The 25,993-nt window shown below is 41.6% G+C and overlaps 1 protein-coding gene across 11 annotated transcripts in view; it reads left to right on the top strand.

The window, feature by feature from the left end:
* Positions 1–25,993, top strand: part of LOC119026649 (HAUS augmin-like complex subunit 3) — a 77,270-nt gene that overhangs the window by 14,506 nt on the left and 36,771 nt on the right. For all 11 annotated transcript variants that reach the window (XM_037111096.1, XM_037111086.1, XM_037111090.1 and 8 more), the window contains 9 exons: positions 14–74; positions 272–336; positions 3,942–4,025; positions 4,619–4,714; positions 5,081–5,137; positions 5,340–5,396; positions 6,939–7,004; positions 18,602–18,659; positions 21,805–21,882. In XM_037111096.1, the coding sequence (XP_036966991.1) occupies positions 14–74; positions 272–336; positions 3,942–4,025; positions 4,619–4,714; positions 5,081–5,137; positions 5,340–5,396; positions 6,939–7,004; positions 18,602–18,659; positions 21,805–21,882 (622 nt within the window). The remainder of the gene's footprint in view (positions 1–13; positions 75–271; positions 337–3,941; positions 4,026–4,618; positions 4,715–5,080; positions 5,138–5,339; positions 5,397–6,938; positions 7,005–18,601; positions 18,660–21,804; positions 21,883–25,993) is intronic.

The following is a 25,993-nucleotide window of genomic DNA, read 5'->3' as shown; positions in this document are numbered from 1 at the left end:
TTTATGTGTGTAGTGCCAGGGGCTGTGGGAGCTGTACTCGGACATGGAGCTGAACATGATCTCTGTTCTGGCAGGTGAAGACCACTATACCTTTTCTCCCCAGTGGACACTGGGCACATAAGTTTTATTCTCTGATGCAGTGCATTCTTCATGAAAAAATATCCTAGAATATTCAAACAAAGTTCAAACACATTTGAAATATACTATTTGCAGTATAATGATGTCCTATATCAGGTTCTCTGGGGTTATTAGGTCCTCTGTGTTGTTTCAGCCATGGAGAGCCATCGCATCCATGTGGACAAAGAAGCTCTTAGGAGAACTTCAGACCTGTTGGGGGTAAGACGGATCATTGTAACGACATTGAATGTTATGGCTTGTTTCCATATTAGTGTTGATGACAAATAGAGCAGGACAGTTTGACTACAGGACAGAGTTTTCATTTGGCTGCTAGCAGAGTCAGCGAACTTATCTCTCACAGCCAGGAGTTATCATCGTTTGCCTCACGGCTGATGTTAATTTCCCACCAGAGCACAACAATGAAGTAGGAGCAGTAGACAAATATAAATGTTGCGCAGTACGTTTTTGAAGATGGACAGGCAAGCATCATACAGGCTGAACATGTCCCAAACAAACTTGTCAATTCATGTTTTCAGTGATTGTACTCCTTTTTTTTTTTACGAAGCTGTGTGCACAAATTGATGTTTAGAAAACCAGAATATTCTACACCAAGAATGCACATATCAAGATTTTCAAAAACAATACCCTGAAATGTCTTTTCACATTTTCCAATAATTTGTCTGATTTTAATTAAAATAAAATAAGTTCATTTTTCAATCATAGAAATGCACCGAAAGGAAGTTTATGGAGATTCGAGGACTGTCATTTTTGAGTTGTCTTCATATCTCCTGCTCAGATTCTTATAGACTAATCCGATGACCGAATTCGGTGTTACACCATCTAGCGTCTCTGCCGTTACTGCAGTGATTAAATTCAGTGTCTGCTGCTGCCTGCTGAAAGCGACAGCAGCATGGGTAGTTGGATTTAAACTAACAGTGGCAACAGTTACTGACTAAGGTACCTTATATCGATGGCGATCTTAACATGATTCAGATTTTACATATAAGGCATTGATGATGACAATAATCCCAACAGACTATTGAGAAACAGAGAAAAGGTTTTGACCATCCATCACATTTCTGCAACAGCTATAACAGCTTCCATGTGTCTCCCTTAGAAACTTAGTCTTGGCCAGGTGTGATGTTCAGGGTGAGCTCAGATTTGCACAGCATCGCTCTAATCTGATTGCGTTTTCAACTGGCTGCCGAGGACGCAGCGCAGTCGACAGCTTCTGTATTAAAACAAATGGGAGCAAAACAGTGGGAGGATATGAGCAACAGAGAGGGAAAAAACAGAGCCTGAGACAGAAAGGAAAATATAAATTTCTCTTTCTCTTCTCCGGGGTAGGATTAACGATGTGGTGGGTGGACATCCTCTGGGGACCTGTCCTGTTTACATGCAGATAAAAACCAATCCTGGAGACGACACTTAAGAGCTATCACAGACACTCAGAGACAAACGCGCCGATGTGTTGGACGCACACGTGCCGAGGAATACACACATGTTCCTTATTAATTCAACGAGGTGAACACGCACTCTTAGTTACGACTCCTTCGGGCGCCAGTAGGGGTGTTGTTGTGGAGAGGGAGTCTTTTGGTGTCTTGCCGTGTTACTATAAATAGGATAGAGAGTCTGTCTTTTTCCTTCAAGAGGCTATGCTGCAGGAAGGAGCATCACTGTCTGCCTCTGCCAACACACTCGCGCACACACACACACACACACACACACACACAGTGAGGCACTGAAGTTTTTGCAGACTGCTGCAGAGTTACATTTGTGTGTGCTTGTGTTTTTGTAGTACATGAGTGCAGCCACGCATGTCCCCACTCTGTCGTGTCGGATTTGGTTTTATTTAAGCTGTCAGCTTCACCTGTCTGAACACTAAACAGAGGATCCCTCCTGTCTGTCAGCCTGCATCTTACAAACATGCTCACATGCTCTTTTGTCTTTTCAGCCAGCGTTATTAAAATTCAGGAGGACAAACGCTCTTTTTGTGTTCCCCCCACGTCACTCTTCAGATCCAATTAGACATCTCCCTGTGGACACCCTCTTCATGTCAAACTGAAAAGTCCATAGTTTTGATGTTATGATTAATCCAAAATATTTCCGGACAGTGATAGATTCTTGCTATAACTGCTCTGTGTGTGTGTGTGTGTGTGTTCGTGTGTGAAACTCAGTACTAAGGGGCTAGCATCCATTATTGATGAGGCAGTCTGGAGCCCGCTCTGGGCTAAGAGAAAGATAGAGAAAAGTACATATTTTGGAATTTTCTGTGCCTGGCAGCTCCCCCTCTTCCCCCTCTCTTCTTCCTCCTTTTATGTCTCCTCTCTCTCTTGCGCTTCCTGCCATTGTCACTTCTCCCTCATGCCTCTACCCATCATGCTGTCAAGCTCTGTCTGTCTGAACAGTCTCACTCAGCTGACTGATGTGTGTTTGTTCCCAATGTCGTTTTCCATCAAGGTCCAAACAGCATTCCCTGCAGCTGCCCGGTTCTTACCTGTTCCTCTCCCTTTCATCAATTCTCCACGTACCCACTTAAGTATTTGCGTCACATTTCGACTCTCTTTGAACTCTTTAACTCTCATTCCTTTCCCACATTTCCATCTCTGTTACCCTCTTCCTCTCCATTGCTTCCTGTCTCTCATTTCATCACCCCACCTCCCTCTCCCTTTTGTTTTTCCACCCTGCTGTATGTTTCTCTTCTCTTCCTGTCAAGTTGTTAAGATGTTTTTGCTACTTCAGTCAGACTTCTAATGAGCTGCTGGTGTGTGTGCTTGTCAAGCCTGTTAATGTTTAGGCTGTATATTGTACGAGCAGGAATACTTATTATCTTCCCCTCATTTACTCCTCTTTGTCTCTGTCTCACTGGGACTCAGCCTCTCGGCCTTCCTCTTTCATCCTCATGCGTTTTTGTCCAGTGCCTCTCTGTTTCACTGTCTCCTATCAGTCTCTTTTTATTCCCCCCTTTTTTCCATCCCAAGTGCCTCCTTGTTCTGGTCTCTTTCCTTTTTATTTCCCATTGCAGCCTCCTTTTTTACTCTCCTTTTCTTTTCACCACACTTTCCCTTCTCTACCATTTTCGCTCTCTCTGTCATTAAATTGTGTCTGATGAGTATCAAAAATTTACGATATGCGAGTGAACATATATGTGTGTTTGTAGGTTGTTGCTCATACATATGAGTGTGTTTGTGAGTGTGTGAAAGTTTTAGCCAATGCTGTTTGTCATTCCTTCCTGTGATCCTAACACTCTCACTATGTGACTGATCCGTGCACAAGGCAGATTAACAGAGCTTTGCTGTCGGCTATTGAACGGAAGGAGAAATGAGACAAGTATTACACATATTAACTGTTCACTCCTCGAATAACCTCCTGTCTTCCCTACATTTTGTGTAACCAGGTCTGGGTATTGTGACTGATAATTTATATATCCTCAATGGTTTTCAGTCACCAAGATGCACAGATTAGGTGTTCTGTCATACGGTGCATTAATGCACTGCTGTCTTCAAACATTTTTAGTGGCTTTACATCAACTGAGTGATTGACTGGCTAACTGTCACAGTACCTCTTTACTGAATCCTTTTGACAAAAATGTAAAAAGTCAAACACTGGCAATATAGTAATCTTCCATCCGTATTTTGTAAAGAAACAATTTCTTTTGTCTAGTCAACAATTATCATGTTGTTTTTATACCACAAATCTACAAGTAAGTGAAGGATATTTGCTGTCTGAAATAGTGAGTAAATACTGGTAAGTTGGCTAAAACAAACCTTGAAAAGCATTTGCAATTTTATAACATTTCCCTCTCCTCTCTTTGTCTTTGTCAGACTAAGATGAAGCAGTTGGAGCAGGAGGCCCATCGAGCAGCTGGACAAATATTCCTGGTCACCAGCAACACTCAGCTACGAACAGTGTGTACATTTATGTGTAAATCCGTGTGTTGTATATATGCAGGTAAATCTGTTTGCTTACGCATTTTTGCATGTGCAGCAATGTGTGTTTTATACCTCTTCTGTTTTGACAAATGTGTTGAAAAATCCCAAAATTCATTCAGGAAAAACCTTCCGGAGCAAAGTCCAATGTATACTGGAGCATTTGGATTCATCTTTCTTAATCCCAGAGTGATGTTGTGAATTGCCAAAAGATAGACGGATTCTGAATTAAGAAAGGCTTGTTTAGTCTAATTCACAAGATACCAGTGCTTTGCGTTTGTGATTCACAGCAACAGTGGTCTCTGTGAATTGTTTTAAAGTTAAAAAAACACAGACAATATTTGACTGGAATGTCTCCTACCCGCAGGACATTACATGTGGACAGGCACCAGCAGAATCCCTGGTTATGTTAATAAGCAAAAAAGTTTCTATAAAAGAAAATGTGTGAAATCTCTGATGTTTGCAATATGTATGATGCTTCCCTCTTTCTGTATTATGATTGTGTGTGAATATGTATGTATGGACACACTGCTATAGACTTACGGATGTTGTGGCTTTATAATGTTTTGAAGGTTCTGTTTGAGAAGCTGTGCCTCCAGGAGCGCTGCGAGAACAAGAAACTCCCGAAGACCATCAACAAACAACAGCAGTCAACATCAGAAGCTGCAGTCAGCATGCACAGACACAAACACGCAGACACACACAGACACACACAGATACGTCATTTTCATCCTCTAATCTCTTTCAGTCTAAGAAAAAACAGCTCAGAAGTTTCAGTGTTTGTAATGATGAATCCAGAGTCATACACAAACACACAAACGCACACTCAATCCATTGCCTGGCACATTATTGCATTTTAGTATTTGATAAACATTTCCCAAGTACAGTACAGACATACAGATCAGTATATTTGCTACAAACAGATACTCCAGTCAAAGATTTTTGTTGGATTTTTGCTTAATTTTGCCACCGAGCTTTTTAATAAACAATTTTTCTCCTCCTTTCTCTCCTCTGCCCTGTTTTTATTTTTGCAGTTGTTGCAGCTTCAGGACCTGCACCCTCTGCCAAAGATCATACTAGAGTACAGACAGGTCAGTAGTGCTTGTAATTCACGTGTCATTAAAGTCCGCAGAGGGTTGTGTATTGTGTTGTGTATTTTATAGACAATCTGTTTAGAAGGAACAGTGTGTAGTTCTGCCTTGTGAGGGTGTAAATTAAGTTAGTAGATACAGTTTGCAGAAGTAGAGCATGCCAAAGTTATACCATTGGTTAACTCTGTGTTGTAACCCCCAGGTTCACAAAATCAAATCGACTTTTGTTGATGGGATCCTCTCACACATGGCGAACAAGGTGAGCACACAGCTGGTTCAAATGTAAATGTATTCACACATTCACCTAAGAGGATATCTAACAGACACAATCTTTGATGATGAGAGGCTGCAGGGTACAACGACTCAAAATGATCCTACAGTGTTTTCTGAATTCACAGTTTGGTTCGACATTAGCGCAGAAACCCATCGAGTGCCTCTTCATGCTGCTGGTGTGCATGTCTCTATCATTATACCACTGTTTTCAGTAGTGTAGTTGAGAACAACAGTAATTCTGTACGCTGTTCAGACTTGTTCAGCCACCAAAGGTGTGGCTGCTCTAACCTTACAGCTGAGCACTCACAGGCCTGGATGCTTTTGCTCTAGTAACATAACAGTAAAACATCTCATCTGAGTTTGTCTCTTTTATGTCTTGATCCTGCTTACCGTCACTGCTGTAGTGAACTGGCAGAGAAAAGGTGCACTTCTGTGCCCCTCCACACTTCCTTTGTTCGCCTCTGTATTGGAGCAGCAGTTTGTGTTTGTCAATCTGTGCTTACTCAAGTCTGCAAATGGGTCTGTCTGGCTGTCTCTAGAGCTGTTTGGCTTCTGATGCTGGTGATTCATTTGGTGGTCTGTTGGGCAGAGTGGGCAACAATCCCAGCTAGAGGACGGTGCTGTTGACAGAAACAAATATGATTTTTTTTTTTACTGATAACCCTAACATGAAACATGCAGTGGTATTTACGTATAGTACTGTATATTTTGTTAAATCTTCCCTCCTATTTACTCCTCTGTGACAGCACTTAGGGTAGCGAGACATTTGAGGATGTCATTTTTGGCTTTAGGAAACACCGATTAAAATTTTTCACTATTTTCTGATATTTTATAGACCAAATAACTAATCAGTTGCCTGCGAAAATAGCAGTAGTTGCAGTGCTAAACATCATATTATCTCTCTTATTTTGCAGCTTTACGTGTAGCAACATGCGACAAACTGATACGTAATGTATACATTTGAGTGTGTTATTGCCAGGTATTGTGTTGGCCAGACAGCGCATGAGGTTGTGTCATTAAAAAGCGTAATTGGACATTTGCAACTCAACTCATCTCAAGAAACCTTTTCATTAAAGACAATTCATCATCAGCCTCTGACGGCTGTGCTTTCCTCATTTGTCAGGTTGATAAGCTCGCCTTTAACCAGATGTTGGAGTTGCACAGTTTAACAGCTCTGTGCTCAATTGCACTGTTGCATGTTCAGCCTATTCCACCAACTTAACTGGCACTACAGCCCACAAGACAGCTGGTTCAAACTGTCGCATGGCACTGTTGTTGCATTTCGGTCCAAAAGCAGATTCAGAGCGATGAAGATCGCAGCTGTTGTTTTCAAGCTGAATTTGGAAGGAATTAGCTATATGGAAACAAAACCGATCATATAGCCAACTCACTGAAACATGTATATTATGAGATGTAAGTTGATGTAAACTAAATATTGATGTCATAACATGTTGGATTTGCCAGTTTCCCTCTGATTTATTCATGTCTGCCTCTCTTTTTGTATCTGTCTTTCTCAAAAACACATCAGAACTACATTTCCTCTACGTGGTACCAGACAAGTGTGGTGACAGGGAGAATCTCAGCCAAGCACCCAGTAAGTATGACCTGCCTGCCTCCCTCTTTGTCTTCACTTCTTTGTCTTTATTTCTCTTCTCTTGAAACTAGTCATTATGGTTGTTAAGTGGCTCGAGCTGGAGTTTTCAGCTACTGGAACTCTCCATGGTGCTGAACTGTAGGCTGAACCTGTGGGTGGTTTTTGCTGTGCTGCTGGCCTCCGGTCATAAAGCTGTGCCTTCTGACATTACTCAGCCGGCCATGTTGAATTACTAAAATGGAAACAGGAGGACATGTGAGTGTATTTATCAGTAGAAATTAGGCAAGTTAATGGCATGTAATGAGCCTGTTCAACATTTTTTTCCACAGGCAGAGAGTCGAATGAAAGAACAAGTAAACAAGACTCGCAATCTGTTTGATTCAGCACCGCCTTGTGTTAACCACACATGCATTTTCTGCCTGCTGGTGTGTAAGATCATAACAAAATAGAAACAAGCTGTCTGGGTTTTCTGCACTCTGAATGAAACAGCGGGTCCTCTGTATAACCTTCTAAAATCTTGATACCAACGCTTTCTTCTCTTTTCTCCACTCTCTTCCTTTATAATCCCTGCTTCTTTGTCCACTTATATATCTTTCCTTTGCTTCTTTCTTTCGCTCTTCGCAGCCTTCCTATCGAAGAGACTCTTTGAAAACGCAAACTGCATAGTAATCATAAACTACACACACACACACACACACACACACACACACAAGAGGTTCTTTCTCACAAATATAGATGAGGAGATTTTGGAGTGTTATGTAACAACAAACTAGGATTTCTTTGAGATGTCCGGGGGGGGGGGGACAGAACTGTGCAGACACGTGTGTTGCTGAGATGCTTGCTATATTTGCAAGGACCAATCCCAAATTAATACTGTCCTATTGAGGACATTTCTGTATTGTGAGGATATTTTGGCCAGTCCACATTACTTGAAAGGACTTTTTGAAGCATTCCTTTCGTTTCGTTTCGTTTTCTTTCCGCTTATCCGTGAGGGTCGCAGGATGTTGCCGTTTCCCCCTGAGGGGCTGCGGGGCTTACTGGGGCCAAATCCAGTTCACACAATGGGCATAGGCCAGGGTACACCCTGGATGAGTTGCCAGCTCATCGCAGGACCCTTACTGATGGCATCTGCACATCAGGAGCAACTTTGGGGTTCAGTATCTTGCTCAAGGATACTTTGACATGTAGCTCTGTTCCACCCAGGGGAGCCGGGATTCGAACTGGTGACCCTCTGATCACCTGATCACCTTGTCAGCTTCCTTATCAGCCCTCTCTCTTGTTCTCTCTTTCTCTCTGACCTTCTGATCACCAGTCCACCAGCTCTACCCTCTGAGCTACAGCCGCAAATGTAAGCATTTGCTTCTTTAATTTGTCATTCATGACAAGATATGATTCATTTTGGGGTTTTGGACTGGCGTTGACTTTGGGTTTTTGCAAATTGTGAACCATCGGCCAATTAATCTATATTTCAAATAATCATTAGTTTCAACCTGAGTGTTGAAATACTGTGAGTCAGGGTGTGTCTGTGTGGTTTTGAGAGTTGCATTAGAGGAAGTTACCAGGTTTTTTGCACCTGGACTATGCTCTCATGCACTTTGTATAAAGTCCATCTGTTGGATTTCATCCCTGAAGTAAAACAAAGGCATAACCAGTCTACGCTATGATGAAAACACCCTACTCTAGTGCACTATGAATGAGGTTTAGCTAAAATTGATTTTTGACTTGTATGATACAAATATTTTCTTATATTTATTGATATGAGCATTCACAGTTTCGACAATAAAATCTCGTAAAACATACAAACAAAAAACCCCCACAGTCCTTTTTTATTGAGACTCTTTGATGGCAACTATCCCAAAATGGATAATTTTACATTTGATTTGAATTTGAACTTGTTTGCAAAAAAAAAAAAACGTTTTATAAATGTTAAAATTTTAGTGACGTATTAGTAGAGTATTCTAGAAATACAGTCACAACTTAGTGAATAATACATACAAAAGACAGACAACTACAAACAAACGCTTTGTCTGTTTTCTACTTGTCAGCTTCCTTATCAGCCCTCTCTCTTGTTCTCTCTTTCTCTCTGCCTCCTCTCGTCAGTATGGGACAGACGGTCGATAGCTCATTTCGACACTGCCCAGCTGTCAGGGTCCAGTGGTTCTGTCACTGAGTACTGCTCTAACACACTCACACATACAGCAGTGGAGACATTGAACTTTTCTAATCTCACTTAGCGATCTGCTACACATTGAATTGATCGTTCTGCTACTGAATGATGAATGTGACTGCTGGGCCGCTGTGGTTTAACACAGCTGTGTCCCCTCTCTTTTAAAGCAGTGCTGGGATTTGGTTGAGCATCGCATTAATCTGGTTGTTTGAGTGTAGCTGTATTGGTATGTGTCTACCAGTGTGGTCTTTGAGGCTCTTTACTGCCTTGTGCTACAATTGTCATTAGTTTTTATTGCAATAAATAACATTAAGCTCAACAGGAAAATTAGCTGATTTAGCTCCACAGTAATTGTTTAGTTTGTAATAACTATGATGGAATGATTTGTCATGGGGTGTCTTGGTGGCCAAATGCAGTTACATTTGCTGCAATGTCAGACGTTCTCAAAGACTAAAAATGCTCAAACAAATCACTTATCACAGTGTGAGTTGCTGAATAAGTGAGTGAACTAATGACTTGAGTAAAAAAGTGATTTGGTGTTGTATGTTTTGTTGTAGTAAAAGGTGGAATGACATCACTGCTTGATGCCCTCTGGACTACACTAGTTGTTCACATTAACTCCAAATTTAATCTTTTCAGTCACTGTTTTACCTTCAACACAGCTTAAACTGCTGACTGGGAAAAACAGTAAACAAGCTGAATATGGGCGGTAACTCAATACCATACTTCCACTTTGCAGTAACTCCTATGACATCACCAGCACAAGACAGGATATTTTGGCTTCATTTTTGCACAGTGGGAAGAAATCGAGGTGCGCTGTACCTCTATAGTCACATTAGATTTCAACCTTTAAGCTATACATCAAATCTAAATTTTGGTAGCATCGCTTCAGTGCAGCTAGAATATGTAAAATGATAGCATTGCTATTTATATTTCAAATTCTTTGTCTTGGTTTCAGTAAGGGATCCAACCAATAATCCTAATCATGCAGAGAGTGGTTAAAGAAAAGCCTTTGAAATAATGAAGAAAGTGATCCACAGACGAAGATGTGCGAGACATATTTCTTAAAAATGTTCAGTCTAGACCGTGGCAGAGCATGCAGAGAAAACTCAGCTGCTTGATTGATTGGAACGAGAAGATCATTTCACTGTTATGGAGCCAGGAGGGGAGAAGAAGAGTCAACTCCCTCTAGTGCTTTCTCTTTTTTTTATTATTCAAGCATAAAAATGAAGTTGACTCATAATTATTCTCATCATAATGCGGAGCGGAATGTGCCGGTGTTTAATTGAAGACCCACTTACATGTCACATCCCGCTGCTTTGGAGGGAAAAAGCTGCCGCTTATAGTTTTTGGGTTGAGGATGGTGCCACTCACCATCCTGCTCACACACACACAATTCATGTACACACACATATTCAAATGAAGAGTGTTGCAGAGGGGTTTAAGCTTTCATCTGTTGCAAGTTCAGCAGAGGTGAAGCCAGACTGCAGTAACAAAAGGGGGGCCTGAATTAAAGCAGGACGGCCATAAACTGCTGCTGAGTTAAAAGCACTGCAAGAGTCTTGCTGCAGAGGCGAAGTGGGGCTTTTCTGCTCTGCCTCATAGGTTTTTATCTGCTGAAAGCCAAAATATGCGCAGCCTCCCATCCCTAACTCCCACTTGTACATCTACAGGGTTTGTTTTCTCTTCTCTGTCCCAGTCTATCTTTTCTCTCTCCTCATTTGTCTCTTTACCTCTTTTTATTTCTCAATTTTTAATCTCCACCTATCTCCTGTACCTCCTCGTGCACTACCTTATTCTCCCCTTTTGCGCATGATGCTTCAATTCTCTGTTCCTCCACTCTTTCCCTCACAATGCCCTTAATAGTGTAGCATTGAAGTGAAGGAGGAAAAATAAGATTTCTTCTGCTCTCTCTGTTTGAAGCACCAAAGAAGCTGAAACAACATTCTGGTTGTCGGGTCCCTGATGCAGCACTGTGTCCTCTGCTCTCTCTCTCTCGCGCGCTCTTGCTCTCTCTCTGTCTGTCTTTCCGTCGGCACTGTTCAGCTTTCGCCTGGCTCCTTTTTGATGTTCACAATGCTGAGAAACACAGGAAATAGATGAAAACCTGACGTTCTGCATTCGGTTTTGGGTTCATGTCAAACCATTTGTTTGTTTAGTGGTGTGGGTTTGACTCCCTCTGTGACTATTTGTCTCAGTTTTACAGTGTGTGTACATCCTCCCACAACAAGACTCAAAATCTCCATGATTCAACTGATGATTCAACGTATATATGATTTCTTTATGTATGCACATTTAAACCTCTTTTCATGATTTAGACATTTGTTTTTTGTTTGTTTTTTTACTGCAGACAGAATTAATGTTTCTGATGTGGTGTAGAAAGACATCTGATATGGCAATATACAGTATAAGAACACTGCTTTATTGCATTATTGATGTTAAATTCTGTGTTTGTCTTATGATTGTGCTGCTGTGTCTGTTCCCAAACTGCAAACTGGGCTCCCTTCTGGGCTAGTCAAGCGGTTTTAATGTTGGTTTAACAACTGCTCTGCCGTCAGACATTAAATGATCTGCACTCACAGAAAGTCCTCCCAGGGCTGATCTAAGCACTTCACTTCAAGTGCGTGTCATGTTCTCTGCTGACTTGCTGGCAGTGTTGGTGCTTACACACAGACAGGCTCACACATTATACAATTTCATACATTTACAGTAATGTCTTTTTAGTTACCGATGTGTGATATGGAAAAGGCGGGTAGAGAAAGAGTAGATAGTGGATCTGTGTAACCCATACATGTGAAAGTGATAGAGACCTTTTTTTATTTCAAGTTAAGGCTGATGTAAGCGCTGTTGTCGTTTTAGCTAACTTCCTGTCCATTTTGCAGTTAGCAATCCCCTCCCTCCTCTCTGCATCGCTATCTGAACAGCCGCGGTAATCACCCGACATAGCAGCAAACAGGAGGATCCTGCTCTCTATGCCTTCACCAGCAAACAGAACCGCCTCTTTATGGAGTTCTCAATCGTGATTTAGGTGGGCAGCGACACCAGAAAATTCATATAGTTTTGTCCTCTATGAGCAGAGGGAGAAGAGACAAGGGTTACTGACCATTACCTTGTAACAGTGATTATTGTTGGAATACTGTATATGGAGCTATTTAACACTTATTTAAAAACTATAAATGCACAAATGTGCTTATTAGAACTGATAGTTAAGTGCAACAATATTCATGGAAATTATTAGACTATAGTGTCTAATCACTCATATACTTTTTATATTTAATGTTTTTTCATTTGGTTTGAATGTTTGCTGCAAGGGTCCCGTATCTGCCCCAGTGTATCGACCAGTCATCTAGGGCCAGTGTTAGATAATCTGGCTTTGTTCAGCTGCCGAGAGCAATCCCAGAATTCACAGGGTCGGCAGCTGTTAACGGGGAGCTTCCTCCATCCTCTTAATGTTCAGATGCATCGCAATTTCTTAAAGATCACTCATTGTCACTCATCAGCTCATTGTCACCTGTCACAATTTTATAAGACCTGGCTATTCCTTTCTTCCGGCTTAAGCAACTGGATGGTCCAGTTTATTGGATGTTAACGTGCACCTTGTTTACTTTTGAAGCAAGGCTATGGCTGAGCCTGAGCAAAGATAAAGGAAGTAAATTCATCTGTTTATTTTCATAGCAGATACACCATTCCGTAAAAAGAACGCAGTGACAACAAATAAATCATATACAGAAATAAGAAAAGCAGTGATTTTCTTATCACATCACATCCCTCTGAATCAGGATCTTAAAAAATTGTGAGGTGTCTGGAGTTTCCCATCCTGGGTTAACTAAGTGCCTTCTATTCAGTCACCCTACTTAAACTAATGGATAGGCCAACTGTGAATTTTGCAGCCATGTGCCATCTCTCTCTCTCTCTCTATCTCTATCTCTATCTCCCTCTCTCTCTCTCTCTCTCTCTCTCTCTCTCTCTCTCTCTCTCTGTCTTCATGCTGAGCAGATGGATTTTGGCTGGCGTGTTTGTTTGTGGTCTCAGTGTGAATGGAAAAAAAAAAGAAAAAAGTAGCAACACATGAGTCCAAGTGTGCATGCAGATGTGCACGCGTGTTTGTATGTATGCGTGCTGTGAGTCGTTAAATCAGCGTGGTGTGTGATTGAATTACCCCCACACCAGCGCCACCAGCGATTCAGTCATCCCCATCTGTTTAACAAGGCGGCGCTCCTCTGAGACGCAGCCTCTCTGCGGGCCCGTTTACATTCATGAAAACGCGGCGCGAATTTGCAGCGTGCCTCCCGTTCAATTTTGTGTTCACAATCTGTGCGCAGTCAGGGCCAGATGCACGATTGTAGGACAAAAATAGGTCACTCCAGTGTTAATAAAATAGATTAATATGAGAATAGAGAGACAGTAAAAAGGACAAAGATAGTACTTGCTACTTGCTGGTGTGTAAATATGTATCTGAAAATCCTCCTAAACAAACTCGAGGGGAATCTAATGGACAGAATTTGTAAACACTGCAAAAATTCAGCATGACAGACGTACTGTCCAAATGCTTATGGAATATACAGTAATTAAACAGTGCTGGACCAGCAGGATTGCTCTCTGCCCTTTCACAAATAAATAAATTAACTGGTTGTTTGTTTAGCTGTGTCTCACCTGCAGAATCTCCTTTACTGAGCCATCATGAATTTTTCAACCAAAGCTAATGTAAAAACATGAATCCCTGGGTCAACCGTGCCGACAGGTGCTCTGGCAACAAGTGTCATTATGAGGTCTGTGCAGACTCACTGGAGGACCAACAGGAGCTAATTGCAAGTCCATTATCGGGCCATTGTGAGGCCTTGTTAGGACATGAGGGAGGCATTAAAGAATACAAACACTGGGCTGTTATGAAAAATAAGGAACGATGCTGTGCACGGTGCCAGTGGTAGGAACAGGGAAAAACAAGCACATCTGCATGATTAAGTGGCCCATTCAGAGTCAATGAGCCAAGGAGGAGGAAACACGAGCATGTGTGTTGGTGTGTTTGGCAGTTGATGGCTCATATTTTCATAATGCGTCTACGTGTGTTTGTGTCAGACAGCCCAGGAATATTTATGTCGTGTGTGTTTCTGTGCATGCAATACACAAGCGCTTTCGTCCGCTTTATATTTCACACACGTCGATGTAATTAGAGGGAGGAACAACAGCATCAGCCTCTGTGCCTGTGTTTAATTGAGGCAGTCCTGTTCTTGCGCCGGTCTGTTTGTGTGCGTGTGTCGTTTTAATATGCCATACACGCCATGTGACAGCTTGCTGGCTTGTCTGATTTGATACCTGCAGTGTTGGTGCACCTGTTTTTTTTGTTTTGTTATTTTTGTATTTGTAAAAAACATTTTGAGGTCTGAGCAGATAAAATCGAAAAAAAAAAAAATAGTGTGTGTTGAGTTTGTGTATGGATACTGTCTGTGTGTGCACTTGCTTGGACTCTCTACAGGCTCTCCCTCATTCTCACTCACACAGTGTCAACTAATGAACCATTTCTCCACTCTGGATGACACAGTAAGGGTGATAATGAGTTAGACCACTCACAGTGCAAGTGCATGTGTGTGTGTTTGCATTTTAAGATTTATGTAAGTGCTAGAGAAACAAATATGCGGGCATCGCTTGCTCCTGTATATACTTGCTGTGTGTTATTGTGAACATGCAGGACATGTGTGCTGTATTCACATGTCTTTTCTGACATATGATGAGTGCGGGAGGGGACGCAGTGAATGTTTTGTCCAGTAGGTGAAGCTATCGCTGGAATTGCCGTAGTTATATAGACCATGGAGCATTTAAGGTCTTTATATTGTTATTTTGAGCTTCTAACCTTTATTTTAGGTGTCTACTAGTGTTCAAAAACACACTAGACGGGGTGCCGCTTAGCTCGGTTGGTAGCGCGTGCGACCCATGTGCCGAGGCCCTGTGCAGCGGACCCAGGATCGACTCCCGGCCCGGGTCCCTCTGCTGCATGTCACTCCCCCTCTCTTACCCTGTTTCCTGTCACACTCTTCAGCCGTCCTGTCAATAAAGCCAGAAAGCCAATAAAGCCCCCCCCCCCTTTTTGGGGGGGGGGGGCTAGAGGTCAACCAAACCGATTTTGGAGCCAATGCTAATTTTTCAAAATCAAGCAGACTGACATTCGCTTGCAATAAAAATAAAAATCTCTGTGTCAAAATTTAAAACAACCAGTGATGAAATTAACCTAAATGCAATTTACTCAAGTACTGTTCTTAAGCGCAGTTTTCAGGTACTTTACCGGAGTATTCCCATTTTCTGTGACTTCATACTTCCTCTCCACCACATTTATTTATTTGTGGCACACCAGCATTGTCACAAATGTATTTTTTAAAAATGCTTTTCTTGAAAAAAGCCCACTCTGCTCTGATTGGTCAGTTCTTACAGGCCTGAGTCACTGCCGACCGTGTCTCCCCATTAGAGCTGCCAGTGTTTCTGTCCCCATGCTGGGAGTGACTGTAAAGTTGTGACATCGCAACCTTACAGAACTTCTGAATATGGGCTCTGTGCATTTCTCTGAGCATTATGATATTTTCACAGTATTTATATAACACCTAGACCAGCTTTATAATAAAAAAGCCATAAAAATCTCTCTTCCTACTGTATGGGAACTTATTATACTAATTATATAATAAATTGTGATGTCTAATTAATTTTTTTTTGTACCGACAGAATGTGTAAAAGTGCTTTTGTAATTGCAGTTTCTCTTCTACGCACTAACAGGTTCTTTATTGATTACCCATGCTGCCATGATATATTTGAACAGGTTTGAATGTATATTGACCAGTGCTGTGCAAAGTGATTCTCTCTATATATTGCATGGACACGTGTGGTCATGTGCGTGCACTTAAAACTGTACAGTCAGCAATGAGCAGACCAAGCTGGCCCAGACTGTTTTATATTTTACAATTTCTCATTCATCCTCTCTCTCTCTCTCTCTCTCTCTCTCTCTCTCTCTCTCTCTCTCTCTCTCTCTCTCTCTCTCTCGCTGCAGTGACGCATGCACAGTCGTTTCCATCTGCTCTTTCATTCTTTGATTCTCCCGCTCCGCTCATCTTTTTTTCTCTTTCATCTCCTGATCTGCGTCCCTCTCTCGTTTCCCCCTCCTCTCCATCTCTTTGATTGTGTTTGCGCCTTTCTCTCCTCCCTTCTTCCCGTCTCTCCTGTCACGTCTCACTTTCGCTCTAAAAGCATCTGGAGGTTCTGATTGTACATCAAAACACAGGACTCCGCTTCACTTTTAACGACAACAATCAATGAAGGCTGTTACGAATGATTGGATGGGTGGCTCTGAATTTTTTTTATTTTTTTTTTTACGAAGCTTTGTGTGTTTATATGTCATGACAGTCCTGAGCGAAAAGACCTGAATTATGTCCTTATATTTGTATAAGTCTGCCCAATTTTTATATGTGTGTCAGTCTGCATTGCATTGTGTGTGTGTATGCATGGCCTGTGTGTGTATTAACTATAGGAAAAGGTCTGAATGGACTTTGGAAAAAATATGTATCTGGTGGTGATTCACGGTGCTCTGTATCCAGTATACAATGTGTGTGACTGTGTGTGTGTTTATACTGATTTAGTCTGTCGTCACTGCAACACTGTGTGCGATTGGAGAGCCGAGCATTCGCATCCGATACGCCAAATCACCTGTCAAGTAACAGGGCCAAACATAGCACACACACAGTAGATTTCCAATTTACTCTGCCCCGACTACACACTACACGTCACGTATCCCATATACAGTAACTGAACCTGTGTGTGTGTGTGTGTTTGTGCTGAGTCCCTGGTCCCTGATGTATTCTTTCCACTGTCCACACCCTGCCACTGCAGTCCTGTCTTTTGATCCTTCTCTCTCTCTCTCTACCTCCCTCCCTCTCTAGTGAATAATGAATGAGTGGTGAAAGAAGAGAGTTGTTTCCTCTCGCACACACACTGTAGGTTTAAACCAACCACATGCACCTTTGGCGTCTGACCATGACGGGAAACACCTTCTTTGTTTGTGTGTTTCTTTGCCCTTTCCTTTGCCTGCCCTCCTCTCCATCCCGTGTGTGTTTCCACGAACACATTGATTCATGTGTCCTGCATGTCCTTGATTATCCATTGACACCCACCTTATACACAAACACACACACACACACACACACACCTCACACACTCATCCACCGTGTTTGAGTGTGCATGTGTGTTTCAAAGGTTGGATACAGTGGGGATTAACAGGGATTCAAATAGACCTGCTGAGTCTGAAACAGCTCTTTTTTTTCTTCCTTCCATCAATCGGCGTGTGTGCCTTATCGGTTTTCCAGTTTACCTCTGTCAGCCAAGACAGAAACTGCACATGTGTAATTTTGTTCGTGTGTGCATCTATATCAGCAGCATCTTAGATTACTCAGTGGGTCGATGCGCCTACTGAGCATCAGGCCGTTCCTATTTTAAGATGTGTGTTTGAAAGCTTGAGATGTCTAAAGTTTTGGCTGGAGCCTCATGGCTGTAGCGTTGCTGTGCTTTGAAGTAGGAATGTGAGGGAATGTAAACCCCTACATCTCAATCAAAACTCTTTTTTTTTTTTTTTTTGCTTTTAGATGGCATTGATTGCTTTTGTTTCAAGAGGCAAATCAAAGTGGAAAAGCAGCATTAACCAAGCGGCGGTACACTCTTTAGATCATAAACATGGCCAGGGCCCTTTTAGGTTAGGATTAGATAACTAGTCAGCTAGTCAGGTTTGCTATACTGTATTTGCACTGGGTTACAGCAGCAGCAATGATGACGGGATTAAAGTATACTGATACATGTATTATACATTTAGTTAGATTAGCAGAAAATCAACTTTGAACAAACTTAACCCTAACAGCCCTAACCTTAACATAATTTGTCAATTTCATTTTGTTAACTTAATTTGTTAAAGTTCACTCCAGTACAATCCATGGATCCTATTCTAAATGACATTATAGAACTGACATTCAAAGTTTAAAGTATTCTTATGTATACTTTGAACACAATACAAAAAATGCAGGTACAGTATAGACGTTTGTGTCATGAAAACATTTGCAAACAACAATTCCCTCACGCTAAGTCGCACAAACGCACACAAGTGAATGTCACCTACATCTTTTCTCCTATCCTTCCATTACAGCCTCCCAGGAGCATGCTGGGAGTTGCTGTATATATATGCAGCTGACCTCTCTCTCTCTCCTATCGAGCTACATTAGTTTATTTAGGTTTCCACACAGTAGGGAATAATTTATCTGCATAAAAAGAAACGCTACTACTTTAAAATGGAAAGACCCACTTCCATTGAGTAATGAGACACTGTTACAGCACAACCAGTTATAACTGAATACTATGCAGGGTTTGTTCCCCCAAGATGTCTCACAAAATGTGTTTCCTCCCAATCTAGAACTTCCAGGCCCTGCCGAGACAGCCACTTCAGATCACCAAGAAGCAGTACATCCAGGGTAAGGTGCACACTCATTAACAAGCACACACACGCAGAGAGAATGAGACAGTGATAAATGTCGAGTTGTGTGTGTGTGTGTGTGTGTTGGCGGGGTAGACATCTCTCAGGGCAAACAAAACTGATGAGCGGGGAGCTTGTAAAGAGGGTTTACGAGGATAATAAAAGCTTGCAGCAGCAGCGGCAAAGGGACCGTCGATAAAAAAGTGTCAAAAGCGTCTCCTCCATGTTTGTGTTTATTTGCTAGTGTGTTTGTTGTGTTGCATCCGTTTGATTTTAAGGTAGTAATATTTAAAAAACTGCACAGTAAGCAGTTTACAGTTACAACATCAAATTTGATAGACATAATGAAATAAACAGTGATGTTTAGTTTAAAGTAGAACTGGACATTCATTCACTCTGGCTACACGCTTATGTATATTGGAATGGGGAATTGATAAAAGCAAATGGGACGTCCAAGGGCCGCTCTATAGTGTGTATCCTGTTGCAAAGTCATTTGAAGCAGATGTGCATATATTTTTCATGTGTGGGACATTGGAATGAACAAGTTCCAATTCAGTGTTTGACTTGAATGTTTTCCCTGGCACAGCTCGGGGGGAGACCATTATCCATATGAACACAAACATCAATGTCAGTCTTAGATTATTATTATAATCGTGTGATTGATTATTTACACATCACCCCCTCTGTGTTCTCTCCACTCGACTTCTTTTCATCGCGTCTCCTTTGGAGTAAGCTTTAATTACCTTTTCTTGGCCCAGTTGCACACAGCCATCATTGGATAAAAAGTGCCACACAGACACTTTGGGGAAACGGCCTGACTCGTCATTTTGTGGGACAAGTTGCTTGAGAGCAACAGAGTAATTACATTACAACACATTTGTGATTCATGACAGAATGCGGCCAAAAATAATACGCTCGGCCTTGAGTACGCTCTGTTTTCTTTGCAGTTCGTGAACTTGTCCGTCAGGCTATATCTGAGAAAAATGTCAGCACTGCTCTACATTTTATAGGAATGGAATTTGAAAATTGTATCATAAGAGATTAATGTGTAAAGGTATTATTTATTAAAGCTTATTGAATTTTGACGTGTTGCCTATATTACCTCCATTCCTTGTTGAATGAAGAATTTCTTGCCTGGTCTTGATTAGATTTTCGCTCATCCTAGGGTGAGCTTCAGTTCATGACAGTGTGGCAAAAAAATGAAATTTCTCCATTAGTAGATGAATAAAACATCAAAACAAGTCTATCCATCTGGTAGCATGGCCAGGCCACATCCACTCTGCTGTCAATCACAGCCAGTGGTGCCACATGCAGCTTTATATCTCTATTTCTGTCCCTTGGTCTCTCAGTGCTTCTATCTTTCTATCTTATGATAGATTCATGGGTGCTAACATCAGCACCTCTGCTTCTCACTAGATTCCCCCGAAGCTCCTTTTCATCAGATTCTCTTCTCTCTCCATCGCTGCTACAATCCTCATCATCTGTTCTTTCCCTCCACCAATATCTCTCCTTCTCTCTCTGTCATCCCTGAATCAGTAATCGCTTTGTGTCTTGAGGTGAGAGGTGAGGCCTTCATCACTACTGATTACAGTGCTGCAGTTTGTATGTGTCAGCACGAATGTGTTCGTGTGTGTCCGCACTGCTGCTGTGGTTCTATTTTCATCATACTGACGTGGGATGTGATGGCTAACCATCACTTGTCCAGCATAAGGTCAGCACTTCCATCCAGCTCCGCCGCAGAGGAAAGAAAGTACAGTGATAAACTGATCCTGATTGGATTCTGATTTGCCTCTAAATGGGGCGTTGCAGCTTCATAACTTAACTCCCCATTAAGTCAGATGTGGGTGTTGGCACTCTTTATAGCTCCCAGTCACTCACTGTCTGGGTTTCTCTGTGTGTCTCTGTGCCCCTTACTCTGTCGAACGTACAAACACACGCAGAATATTAGAAATTACTGCGTTATGCTGCGTGTCTGGTTGATAAATTCGTTCCAAAACGAGCCGTGAAAGACGACCGTTGATGAGATGCTCTGCTTATTTGTGGAAGGTCAATTTAATTTAAATGATGTCTTGCATGGCCACCAACCAGCGTTTCTATTAACAGGATTGAGAAATGAGAAAGCACGACACAGTTACAAAAGAATTTGCGAAGAGCTAGACGTGTGTGGTTTCCACAGTATTGTAACAATTGGCACCAAAGTTGCTAATAAGAAACATTTAAGAATGTTGACTGTCTGATCTGGGAAATAAAATAGTTTTGAATTCTGTAATCAATGTGTGGTAGAGAACATATCAGGATGTGAGAGGAGGGAAGACTGGGTCTTCTCTCCATGCATGTATTAAAGAGATCTGATCCATCACGCTAAAATTCTTAGGAGAATTAGCAACTCTCTACCTCAAAAAGGAGAATTTCCCTTACAATAAATAATTTGATTAAATTATCTTTATGTAATATAATGGTATTTTTTTTGTACTTTTATTAAACTTTTGTCTGTGTTAACTTTAATCTAATTAAATAATCACACTGAGAATGTTTTTTAGAATTACTGTATATACCTGAATTGTATGTATATGTGAACAAGTATTAGACAATGAAATAAAGAATTGAATTAATAACATTGAATAACAGATTTGAAGTCTTCTTATGTATTGCAGAGATATCTACTGAAGGTAGCATGCTAACCAGCTAGCTCTGGCCCATCCATCGTGTGCTATCCAGTGCTCGCTGTGTGAACACCAACAGTCCCAGCTCCCAGTCTGGACTGCATGCTGCATGGCTAACGGAGCTAAATAGCCAACAGTAGCTGCAGTTAGCAGCATTTAGTGGTTATTCTGCTGCTATGAGCGTGAATTTGACGGGATGCCAATTCTTACTTATTGCATATTAAGTAAAATAGTGATGTTGTAAATGCTGATTAAACCTGAAACTGTGTTTTTGTCATTTGATTTGATTCTTTTTGGCCTCATTAAAGTTGATTTAATGAATTCCTGCTGGAAACACTTTTGCTTACTTTACCAGACAAGATATAAAGAATCTAAACTTTTAAGCTGGTTTCTATAGTCTTTAGTAATATTTACTGCACTTTAGAGTGAAGAGATGATTTGCGGAGGTGTTCCTCAGGGCTCTGTGTTTGATCCCCACAGGAAAGGAGGAGGAGGTGGTGAGCGTTCATCCTCGGGCAATGTTTATTCCTCAGCAAGGATGGACCTTTCTCGCTGCAGGTAGGACAATAAGCATTGCGCCCCATAAGATACACATAAATAAGGGTCAGATTGTCTGTATTTCTCTCATCACCTTTTTATTTTGTTTGATTCGTACTTTTCATGTTTGAGGTATTTAAAACAGTAGCTTCGGCAACAACAAGAAAAGGTCACACTCTGTCGACTGTATCTGCTGCATATGCTTTGACACATTCGGTTTATTCTCGATTCAAGAGCGATTAATAAAGTCTTAGCATTTCCTTAGCTGTAGATATAGCAGCATTAGTTCCTTCTTTTTGTGGTTCAGCCTTGTAGAAATGTGTGTGCGCAGCATCACATATGAAAATGGCATATTTGAGTCCGATACGGGACTAATTTATCAAATCTCAGAGATATCTTAACTACAGTTGTTTTGACAAATGTGCAATCTCAAATCAGCATGAATGTTGTCTTTTTTGCGAATTTGTAGATGTTAACTTTAAAAAAGCTACTTCCACTGACACCTCAGCTGGCATCGTGAGGTCACATCAGGGTGTAACGCTGGTCCACGCTGTGCAGACTGAGAGGAGAGCTGGAACACTGTCAGCCTGCGAGAGCTTTGAGGGGAACGTCGGGTGTCTGCTGGCCCTGACAGTGTGTCGCGCACTTACATAACCAGACGGATAAACCGGGGGTTAGCATGAGGGCACCAGCGGGCTTAGAGCGAGGATCCCACATATACACACACAACATGGCAGGGATTCACGGACACACATACATACAATGCCTCCTAGGGAGCCCTTGCTCAGTCAACCCCTTCATGTCCTACAATGTCCTTCCCAAACTGGGACAACTGCTGTGTGTGTGTGTGTGTGTGTGTGTGTGTGTGTGTGTGTGTGTGTGTGTGTGTGTGTGTGTGTGTGTGTGTGTGCATTTCAACAACTAACACTTTCCAGTGTCCCTAGAAAAAGTTCAACTTTGAGGCATGTCAAAAGGTATTATGTGAGCGAATGTTATTTTCTTGTCTGCGACTGTATTATGTGTGTGCGCGGGCATGATGCAGACTTACTCTTGAGTGCATGCTGTGTTTACTTATCAATCCCACCCTCAATCCATGGCTGTCAACTCTGTTTAACCACAGATTAAACAGACTGTTCTTTATAGTGCGTTTTGAACATCCTCCCCGTCTTCAAGCAATCTGCGCGCTCCTGATATGTGTGTGCTTGTTTGTTTGTGTTTGCAATCGTCAACTCATTTATTTCCTATTGGGAGATGTATGCTGGTGTGTGTGGGCCGGAGCTGAGAGAGGGAAAAAAAGAGATGCTAGCCAAAATGAGAACAAAGGCAGGCCTAAATCCCTCACCAGCCCTGTTAGTTTTAGTTCAGCCTTCAATTCTCTTTATTTTTCACCCCCAAGTCCATAATAGGAAAGATACATTCGGGAAGACATACAAATGTTCGGCAAGAGCAACATAAGCTGTGTCATTGTTGTTGTTGTTAAAATAGCATGGTGTATTCTTAGCTACATTTAAAAAAATAGACCAACTAACAGGATGATGCTGTTAGCTAAAGTTGAAGGTACAGTGGCAGACTCAGGATGTTTGAGGGGCAGGGGCAAAATAATAAAAAAGGGCACCAGCAAATATAATTTGTATTACCTTAAAATATGAATGAGCGCAGTGTCAGGGAGTTACTTGCTACACATGCATTTCTAGTAATGATGAAACAGCAGGAACAAAAGCTGAGAGTGAGCGAGAGTGAAGGTGAATGCGAGCAAGGCAGAGAAAAATGAGGGAATTTAAATGTTAAGGCTTTCACGTCATGCAGACACAGCCATTACTCAAACAAATCGATGATGCGATCCACTCTTTCCTTCCAAAACTCTGTTGTTGCAACCATCTGATAGTTTGTAACCGACCTGACGAGGTGCTGTTTGGCTGCTGAAGCAAGTGACGTGCATTAAGCCACTGGCAACTTGACAAGCTGAGTCACAGGCGACAATATCAGCCAGCTTGAAAGTTCACACTGATGCAACTTCCCCCTTTAACATTCTGAATCACTCTCTTCTCATTACACATCTCTGGTCTGAACTGGGCTCCCTGGGTTTATGATGAAGCACGGGCTACATATGCTATACATTTCCCCCAGTAGACTTTTAACCTTCACAATCCAGGTAAACCCATATCCTGAGATCGCCCTGGTCTGTACGCTGGTTGACTATTTCTTACTGGGAGCCTGTCTAGTAACACCACAACCCGCGGGGGACATTTCGTATTCTCAATGTGCAGGTTTTAGTTGAGCTGAAACGCTTTTATCCATAACCTTCATACTGCTAGTGCAAAGCATCATCGAGGGCTGTTCAGGGTACTGCAGGTGGCGGCATTAAAAATGTATGAGACATGGCTTAATCCCCTCAGTATATTTGTATGCTGTTCAAGGAACGACAGGAGCTACTGTCACTTTTTTTTTAATATCTGGTGTCTCAATTAATACATAACCCTGTTCTGTATTTTCAGGCTGTCTAGAAAATTGAAAGAAACATGATGTTTTGAATAGTGAAGTTTTTCTTTTTCTGCTCCTTTAGAAGAAGATCGTATGTTTCCAGAAGTAATGAACTTAAGACATTGTTACATTTTTGTAAGTTATATAATTTGTTGAGTTGCATACTTACATTATCCCAAATGTTTCCAACAGTGTTAAAACCCAGAGTAATATGTGATTTTATTCAAAGGAACAGTGTTTTTTAAATTTGGTTGCCTGTCACTATGACCTCTGGGAGATCGAGACTGGGAAAAGAAGTCGGCAAACAGGACCGAACATGATTTCAACCTGTCACAGTTCAAACTAGGACCCACGGGCAGTCACACAGAGGAGTGCAGCTAGTGGTCTGGACTGTGAGCTAAGAGCACTGGGGAATGTTGGTATTTTCAGTGATAGCAAGGGAGCTTCGGACTGGCCAACCTAGCTTGTTAGCATGCTAACCTCACTAGCACGTTTACTTCTCTGCAACACAACCCAAAGACGTCTTCAAAACAGATATTTCTTCCTTTTCTGTTGATGATTAAAATTGAGTTTTCCATTGCAACTTCAAATATGAATCTATCGAGTACCCCCACACTTATTTCACCAACCACTGATGAATTTTCTGTCAGTCATCAAATTGTTTTAGCATTAGCTTCAATCCCATGTACTCCAGATTTAGCCATTGAAGTAGCTTTTGTGTATGAATCTCAGATCTTAAGTGAGTGGAAACAAACAGCGAACATTTAGCTAATTAATAGGTGATATACAAATTAATTTGTTCTGGTCAAGTGCTTAGTTTCTGCTCAAGGCTATAAATGGCACTGGGATGATTTGGTTTAGAGGGTTAATTTATAGAGAAGCTTCCTGTAGGTCCGAGCTATTCCTGTATGGATCAATACAAGGACTCTTGATGGTGCGTCTTCATTTATCACACAGACAGTCTCTGTTAGAATCAGGCCTTGGAGGACACTCACACATGTATACTGAGTCGCCCACACATTCACATGCTGTATGTAGTCTGATATTATTGCTCTCTGTCGTACACACACATTTTTCTTTTAACGTTCACACCAATACGCTTCCTTTCTGTTTCTTTCATCCGCATATGTATGAAGGAAAACACACACACACACACACACACACACACACACACACACACACACACACACACACAGATCCTAGTCAGCAATATGTTTCCTGAAGCTACCGGCCATGCTTGGAGGAAATGTGATCTGACTCATGAAACATTAATTCGAGGATATCTTTAGAAACTCCCTTGCTCACCTCATCACAACCAAAAACCAGAACGCCATTGCTCACCTCCACCGTCTTTTTCTTTTCTTGCCCTCCCCATGTTTATCTTTTTCCTTTGCAATGTGAATAGTCTGGGTTTTTTTTTTCCTCCCCAGTAGCACTGAACATCGACCTGAAGTCTGTATCAGAATCTCTATCTCAATTTTTCTAAATGAAGCACAAAGTATTTTAATGCATCAGTGCATTGTATTTGCCCCCTCACAATCCCCCGCACCCTTCCCTCATCATTCTTTATCTTTTTACATTACCACAAACCTATTACAGCCACTTGCTCCATCCAGAAATTCTCTCAAATTTCCCCCCTCGTCCATTTTGA

This window comes from Acanthopagrus latus, chromosome 10, assembly GCF_904848185.1.
Source record: "Acanthopagrus latus isolate v.2019 chromosome 10, fAcaLat1.1, whole genome shotgun sequence".
NCBI classification, from domain to species: domain Eukaryota; kingdom Metazoa; phylum Chordata; class Actinopteri; order Spariformes; family Sparidae; genus Acanthopagrus; species Acanthopagrus latus.
Note: the sequence above shows the minus strand (reverse complement) of the source record. Positions and strands in the feature narration are given on the sequence as shown.